Source organism: Elaeis guineensis, chromosome 4 (genome assembly GCF_000442705.2).
Source record: "Elaeis guineensis isolate ETL-2024a chromosome 4, EG11, whole genome shotgun sequence".
Classification (NCBI taxonomy): domain Eukaryota; kingdom Viridiplantae; phylum Streptophyta; class Magnoliopsida; order Arecales; family Arecaceae; genus Elaeis; species Elaeis guineensis.
Window position 1 is genome coordinate 51,327,465 of NC_025996.2, and position 8,764 is coordinate 51,336,228.

Below are 8,764 nucleotides of genomic sequence, written 5' to 3' on the forward strand. Positions count from 1 at the left end.
TTATCGTTTTTATTTACGGTAAATTAGATAAAAATTTTTATTTTATATTTCAAATTAAAAACAGTCTCTCATCTGAGTTTGAATTAAAAATAACTCTACATTTCAAATGTAAATTAAAAATATATTTTTATATCTTCTATAATTATATAATAAAATAATATTATTTTATAATAATATAATATTAATTTATAATAAAATAATATTATTTTTAATATTATAATATTATTTTATAATACGTAACGTGTTCCTGATTTATAATAAAACAATACTGTTATTTAATATTACAGTATTATTTTATAATATAATAATATTATTTTATAATAAAATAATATTGTTTCATAATATTATTATATTATAATAAAATAATATTATTTTATAATAAAATAATAATATATTATAATAGAAAAATATTATTTTATAATATTTTTACATCATATAGTATTATTTTATAATAAAATAATATTATATTATAATAAAATAATATTATTTTTTAATATTGTAGTATTATTTTAGTATTGATTTATAACTGAGGATAATTTGATTATTTATGTTAGTTGAAAAATTATTTTTAAATAAAATTTAATAAAAAATTATTTTTAATTTTAAATTTAAATAAATTTTTTTATTATTTATTTATTTATTGGCCATCAAAACCGCCCTCGCGGACGGGAAAGGAGTGGCCTCAGGGGAACGTCGCTTTCTATATATATTGGTGTCTCAGATTTGGCAGACACTGGTGAAGGATGAACATGCCTTGATTAGCGCCGGATATTCAAGGAATCTAATGAGATAGGAGAAAATAACATCACCAGATGCTGGATGGCATCATATACAGTGAATCATATGGATACTCTATGGGCATTCTCAGCTGATCTTTCTACATAATTTTATAATATTTTATTTTTTAACTTTTATTGATGTATGTATTTTTGTTTAATTTAAATCGTTCATTTTATCAGCAAAGGGAGGTTGACATTTTTGTGTGAAGATGTGATGTAAGGAAATCTATAGCGGTGGATGAAAGAAGGTATTATGGGCCTGTTGAATGTATAAGCCCCAAGTAAACAAGGCTCTATTTTCACTCAATTTTGATGGAGTTTTTGGTTTGGATTTTTGATTTTTTTTTACTATTTAAAAAAATTTAATTGAAGCGACTCTTTCATGATTTTTTTTTGAAAAATAATGTTCAGAATTTTTCTTGTGATCTAGTAACAGAAAATCGATGTGACTTATAAGAATTAGTGTGATAAATAATCTTATACATCCGCAACTCTGACAGGAGATTTTTGGTGGTCGGTGGATCTCATCTTTTTGAGCATTCGGTTTCGATGGCAAAGCTTCATGCAACTTGAGCAGATATCATTTTTATCGGGCAACAGCTTCATATAAAAAGGATCTTCCTGGAAGATGACTATGCTACTATTATTTCTTAGATTCAGGGACGCTCAAGATTCATCCATTTATTCGGGATGTCTGGTTCTTCCTTCGCCAAGCTATTGCAATGCGAGTCCGGCATGTCTATCGAAAAGAAAACACTACGGTAGATTAGAGGGCGGCTTTTGTTGTTGAGCACTCCGACGATTGGCTGTGGAGATCAGGTGATGACTGCCTGCAGACCTTGCAGAATTTTATGTATCTTGACTTTTTGAACTGCTCTCATACTAGATTGGTGTAACCATCCTTTTGTACCAAAAAAAAAATCTTATTGTTGCGAGGCTCAACATTTGAAATGATGAGATCAAAAGATACCACGTTGGAGGGGCTGTAGCAATCCGATCTAGCAAGTCTTTAAGAAACCTGCAAAACAAATCAAGGAATCGGATGGGAATCTTTCGGTTCTTGACCCTCCGATGTTTAAGTCAGTTTGAGCCTCGAGAACAGGAAATAGAAAAAGTAGAAGAGAACAGGAGGATTTATGTGGAACTAGAAAGCTTGGACTGGATGAGAACTGGAGCTCCTATTTGAGAACTGGCAAAGTTTTCACTGGCAGAGTCTCACTCTAGTATGAGCTTAGAGTTTTGGAGTCAGAATTTACTTGGAGGATCCTTGGCCCTCTAATTATAGAGGGGCTGATGAGGCCATTAGAGAGTTTGTTAAGTCGTTGGAGAAGTTTGTTAGGCCATTAGAAGCTAGCTGTATGTGAGCTAGAGCATAGCTGTGTATATTAGCTGGAAGTGAGGTCATACTTAGCTGTATGTGTCAACTGAGGATAAGTTATAGCATGGCTGTATGTGAGATCGTGGTCAGCTTTTATAGGATGACTGTAGCCGTTTATGTAATAGTTGACCTCGATAAAATACTAAGGTGAGATGGAGTATCATATGAGACTCTGGATATCTCGGATATATAGAATACTTTATTTCAGATCGGTATTTATATGAGCTGAGATGAGTCAGATCAGTATTTATATGAGCTGAGATGAGTCAAGTCCGCATTCAGTCTTGTGATGAGCTCAGTTTTCAGTTCAGATCAGCTTTCTTGTGAGCTCAGCTTCTAATTCAAGTCCGCTTTATATGAACTTAGCCTCCAATTCAAATCGGTTTTCTTATGAGCTCAGCCTCTGATTCATATCGACTTTCTTATGAGCTCAACCTCCAATTCAGATGGACTTTATATGAACTCAGCCTCTAATTCAAATCGATTTTCTTATGAGTTGAGGTGGGATAACCCCACAATAAACCTTATACACTAAAGGGATATTCAAAATTTTCAAATAATTTTATCAAAAATTTTATCAAATTAATTATTTTTTTTGTTGTTATAAAAAAATAAATGTGAAGGCAAGCCATGCTATATTATGATCTAAAAATAGCTAAGTTAGATTAATTCCATTTTACATCTAAATTTGATGGCCGAATACATTCTTATTTTGAAAGGATATTGATGTCTAATAAATAAAAATAAATAATTTTATTGGAAGTTATTAAGTAAAAATATATAATATTATTTTATTTTGACTAAGTAGTACTCGCATATATTTTAATATCAAAGTATAGCTTTAAGCTTGTTCATTTCAAGATACTCACAAACAACAAACTACCACCGCACCGGGGAGCCAAAACAACATATTTGTCATAACATACAGTGGGTCAGCCCAAACTAGATCCGAATATTCATAGGGTATCAAATATTATACCTTGAAGAGCTAATTAAGCTCAATAATTTATTCTTTGAGAAGTTTGAAAATATCCGATATATGCTACACACAAAAATTAAACCATAAACAACAAACGATTGATAGCTAACTATATAATAACAGACTAAAAGTTGGAATATATATACATATATAGTCAAATATAATTTTCCAGACGTATTCTAATATGTCATTAACTTTTACTTTTCAACTAAAGGATGATAAATAAAACTAATATTATATATACATGCACATATGCATGTATATATTTATTCATATACATATGTATATTCGTTTATATGTATATAATAAGCCAAGTAATTTATATGGGTTCAAGTTGGGTAGTGTATAAAAATCTCAATGCAGATCCAATCCGGAAATTTCAATGAATTTGATTTTGATTTCATACCCAACCAATTCATTATTAGGTTCGAGTTGGGTTCAGGTAGGCAGTGGGTTGTCTTGATCACCCATTAGGTCTATAGTTGGGGTGACAGCCTTACAAGCAGCCATTCAGAATCAACCAATTCCCAGTGTGACCTATGAGAAATGGAGATCACCGTCCAATGGATCTGTTCCCACATCATTCCCTCAAAGTGCTCGCCTGATTCATGTGGGCCCTCAAAATAACATGACAAGTCAGGATTATCTTGAATTCGGACGTGAATTAAGATGTAGTCTCTCAATCACGGCCATGTATATACTCTGTCATCGTTATAATTAAGTGAGCTTCATTTGATACATGGAACTTCATGCATCAAGATGCTCCGTGAGACCTATTCATTTGTGAACACAGACGAGTTCTTAGAAGACATTTTTTTTTTTAAGGTCTCACCGGGGGAAGGTGCATGGTTGCAATTAAAAGACTTTTTTTTCCTTTTATTTTATTTTTTATTTTTATTTTTATTTTTTTTATTTTTTGGTGTAAACTTTGATCAGATATTTTGGTCCTATTGACAGTTGTTTGAGTTTCGAGCTACCTCTTCTTGCAAGACATGACACGTGATGAGGGACCTTGAAGACATCATTTCCTCCACAACATAATGCAAGAAAGAACATGCGAGGATAAGAGACCTCCAAGAGAACAATGATACATTTCTCACTTACCATTCACTTTTAAGGACATATTGGTTCCTTGGGGAACTTTCCAGATGCTGTAATGTTTTAACATGATAATTTTATTGCATATCCCACCACCAAGTGTTTGGTTGGATTGTACCATCTCTTGCTCCCCGGGCAAGCACACGGGTGTTCAACTCAACTCTCCAAGAAAAAGGATAAGTATAGGATAGAAGGTGGGGATTAACCCCTCATTATCTTCATATTTATTGGGTATCCTTTCCGTGGAAGGGTAATATACATATTCATCGGTGCATAGGTGTACGGCGTGTATGATGTATATGATAAGCATTAAGCGGCATGGATTACCTTTGAGTATAGATCCTATTTAATTCACAGCAGAGAGAAATATCAACAGAAAGTACAGCTTTTAACAGCCTATGATCTGGCCAGCAAGCTGGACTGTAAGGCTTTTATATTGTAAATAAGTTGTAGTGGTAAAACAAACGGCCAACCGAATGGACTATTAAAAAAATGTAGACACGGATATCGAGATCCAACTACGATCCAACCCTGGGATTTATAGCTACTTTATGTGTTTTTTTTTTCTTTTGTAATTTTTGATAGAAAAGAAGGAAAACCGAGTTGCTCTATATTTACCCAGGTATAAAATTTTTGAGGATGCATCCTCCGGAATCAAACTAGGGACATCAGATTGCTAAGCAAAGGACTGTAACCACTCAAGCAAGCCCCAGTTCACAGTTCATGCTGAATTTTGTGGTTGAAATGTTAAAGGTGACCGGAAATTAGCGTATTGAATATCTTAGAGACATTTCAAAGACAGATAAAGGAACATTGGTGTCTCAAAATTCTTATTGCTGCTTAATACACACCCTGTCGGTGCAACTCGTCTTCGAAGACTGACAAGAGTATCAAATCTGCTAATCTAAGAAAATCAAGAAAGCCAATAACTCAGCCCCATACCTTCCTTTTGAGGCCATGGGATAAATGACAACTCCAATTATGATAAGAAACAGTATAACAATTTTCTTAAAGTGGTTAGTTCTCATTCAACAAATCTTACCACTGTGCTACATGGCCTGTCCTGAAGGAGGCCTTTGAGTTGACCTCGCCAGACATGTAAGATACGGAGCGCATACCAAGACCCGTTCCGCGCGGGCTACCACCTCGGTGGTAAAATGGACGCATTAAGTGGCAGCCCCTTCTCGGTGAATTCTCACCCTATCAGGATCCAGGCTGGAAGCATTCCTGAGTATTGAGTAAGACCTAGGCGTGCACATCATGCATGATGGCTCAAATCTGAGTCAATCAATGCCTGGCAAAACTAATCCCTCGACAACGACATCGACGATTCAGCATCACCAACATTGCATATATGCCAAAATATCATTATAAAAATAGGATCGGACGTCTCTAGCTGAGGATGCATAGAATCAGCATCAGTTCCTTACCACCAGTCTTTCCAAACGACCATAACGTTATCTTCACAAAAGGCAGAGAGTTATTGAATTACCAGATGCAAAAGTATATAACACAATGGCTTTATACTGCTTACGCACAAGCACTGGCACCAAATTAGTTTCCATGCATTTACCGTGCTAAATAGAGACATGGCTGCTAAATTACAGACCTGACAACTATACAGACATTTACAAAGTTCTGCACACAATTTACAGATACCTACAGCATGGTTTGCTCCAGTTCATAAGCTGCTTAGAAATGCAATAGCAGCCTTTGGACATGGGAATTGGAATCACCTCCAAGCATAAATAATCAAGCTGATTGAGCTGACTGGCACTAGATGAAGGAATTGGCATTGTTAAATTTAGCAGCAACGAGATCAGCACATAGCTTATTTCACATGAGAATCGTACGCATCGAAAACAGCATCTGGGATGACTAAAGGCAACTTATCTATGTACATGAATAGGCGTATGAGATTCTCTCTCGACACCGTTACCATGTCAACGACATCTCTGCTATCAGTATATACCCACAAATCGCCCGAGTTTACCCTCTTGAGGCTATCACGGCAAAAGGGGCATGATCGAGATCTTGAGTTCCTGTAGCATTAAGGTAATATATATAATTATATATGATTAGAAAACTCAAAGCAGAGAAAGAATCTGGACTTCCAGAAGGCAGATGAAAATACAAGACTGGAAGGAAAAAAGGAAATATGAAATACCTAATTTTCAAGTTCTATATAAATACAATAATATCAGTACAAAGATGTATTCACATCATAACGAATAAAAAAGAAATTAAGGGCTTAATCAAGTTATGTTTGCCGCTGCTATCATATATTAGTAAGTACCGGTATCTCAAATTTGGGTTCAGAATAGAAGAACCTCAAACTCTGAAGAAAATATGACATTTTCAAAGTGTCTTTTCTCCTCCTGGAGAAATAACACGAAGATAAAATGCAGATACAGTTAAGGACACCAAATAATTCCCACCTCAATCTGTTTTAACCTGTCCTATCAAACAGCATTGTACCTTTCATATATCTATGCTTCACTTTTTTTTTTTGATAAAATCCTGATTGCATCAACTTTCCTAGTTAGCATTAGATATGGACAGTTGGTTGCTCCTATCATGTAGAAAACTTAGTATACAGACTTGGAATAAAGGAAAAGCTTGAGAGATGAAACACATCCAAAAAGCATCAAACCAGTGGCTCCGACAGTAGGCCTTGAAGAACTGAAGAAAATTAGCATTATCAGAATAAAAAAGAGGCAAGATTAAAAGAGATGATGTGCAAGCGAAAGCACAAGCAAGGGCAGCTTCTCGGTTGGTGAAATTGGCAACCAAGCTACCAAGACATTACAATGTCTTGAAAAGCACGTATAAACAATGAGGCAAAAGAAAGGTTAAAATAGTTTACACATATCCAAAGCACAAAACTTAAAGGGAGACAGAAGTATGACTCCAAACATCAATAAAAATTAATAATTTTTCATAGATTAGTCCAGATTCCTCTGAATGAAATGATGTGTCCAGTCATGGATAGTCCAGTTATAAAACTAAATGAATTTTCATCTTATGCATTAGTTAAGCAATTAACACTTTCCTTCCATTTTAAGAGTGCATCAAGGGGGTGCATTTGGTTCAGAGTTGAAGTTGAACCAGACAACTCTAACCTGTCAATTACTCCTCAACAGGCCACTTTATTTCAAGCGCCAAATGGGCATCTTGAAAAGTGGGAGGTTCAAGATAGCCCAGAGTAAATTGTTCCAAGGTTTGAAATCCCATGGGACAGGGCGTCCCGGCTTTTGGCTGGAACGGGATGCCCCGCATCCCAACCCGTCCCAGTCGGGCATCCTGATCCACATTTTTTTTATTTTTTTTGATAAATTTTGATCCGACCCTTTCAACGCTAACCCCATCATCCCATGCAATGTTTTGTTTGTCATTTGATTTACATATTATTTTATATATTATTCTGAATAAAATCAGACCGTCTCAAATCCCATGGTGGATAACACGTCACACCACGCCATGCTACCTCTTGTATTTCACCGATTCCTGATTGCACGCTACCCACCGTGCATATGCTTCGAGATTTGCCCTGTTCACTTGGTGCATGCAATAATTTCTCCCTGATCTCATCCCACAGCTCTGAACACGCCATGGTATCCCTAAGTTATCCGCGGTGCGCGATCAAACGGCCTCACAACCCCTTCCCCTCTGCGCTGAGCGATCGAGATTCTTCTTCCCCTCCACGTCGAGTGACCGAGACTCCTCCGCTCCTCTCCTCCGATCTTCCTCCGTCTCGATTTGCTTTCCGTCGGCGTCCTCCCCTCTCCTCTCCCTCCTCTCTTCTCCGTCCTTAGGTGTCCTCCATCCGGCGTGCCCGTGCTTCCTCCGACGACGATGCCAACGCCAACGCCAATGCACCAGCGGAGAAAGAAGTCGGCAAGGTTAGTGTGGTCTTCTCCTTCATTCTTCTCCCCTTTCCGACGACAAATGGGCTATTCTCCCTCATCATCGGCATCCGGCAACGAAAGCCCACACTAGGGCTCAATCGGGACAGCCATACCAACACCTAATCTGAGCAGGATAAAGCCGAGACGGCCGGGATGGAGGCCGGACAAGCGTTTTGGCGTCTCGCACTCATCCCTGGTGCCGAAAACTCAAAAGAACAGGACGGAACAGCCGGAAGGGCCCTCATCCCACTGGGACTTAAATCATTGAACTGTTCTAACCTATCTTTCTCCAAAGTAAAGTGGGCTAGGAGTAGGAAAACCCATTAAATCTAAAATTACCACACAATCAAGTAATACACTATGTGGTTTTCTTTTCCCCCTCTAGGATTAGCTAGAAACCACGAATGTTTCACAACTGTCATTTCATAGAGGTGGTCAAAGAGACTAAAAGACCTAACGGCCCATATTCTTTCAAGGCTCCTTCCAACATATTGTGCAGCAGAAGCATATAGATCAAGGTTAACCCTGGTTATGTAAAGAGAGAAACCTGGAATCACATTCTAGAAGTACACCAATAAATAGAATACTATGGAGAGAAAAACAAAAAAAAAGAAAAAAAAAA

At 36.6% G+C, this 8,764-nt stretch overlaps 1 protein-coding gene across 1 annotated transcript in view; it reads right to left on the reverse strand.

Annotated features, from left to right (window-relative positions):
- Nucleotides 1–5,737: 5,737 nt before the first annotated feature.
- The window catches only part of LOC140850837 (E3 ubiquitin-protein ligase AIRP2-like), a 14,016-nt gene continuing 10,989 nt past the window's right edge, over nt 5,738–8,764 (reverse strand). The window contains exon 5 of the mRNA XM_073256527.1: nt 5,738–6,276. Within this exon, the coding sequence (XP_073112628.1) occupies nt 6,066–6,276 (211 nt within the window). The 3' untranslated portion in view covers nt 5,738–6,065. The remainder of the gene's footprint in view (nt 6,277–8,764) is intronic.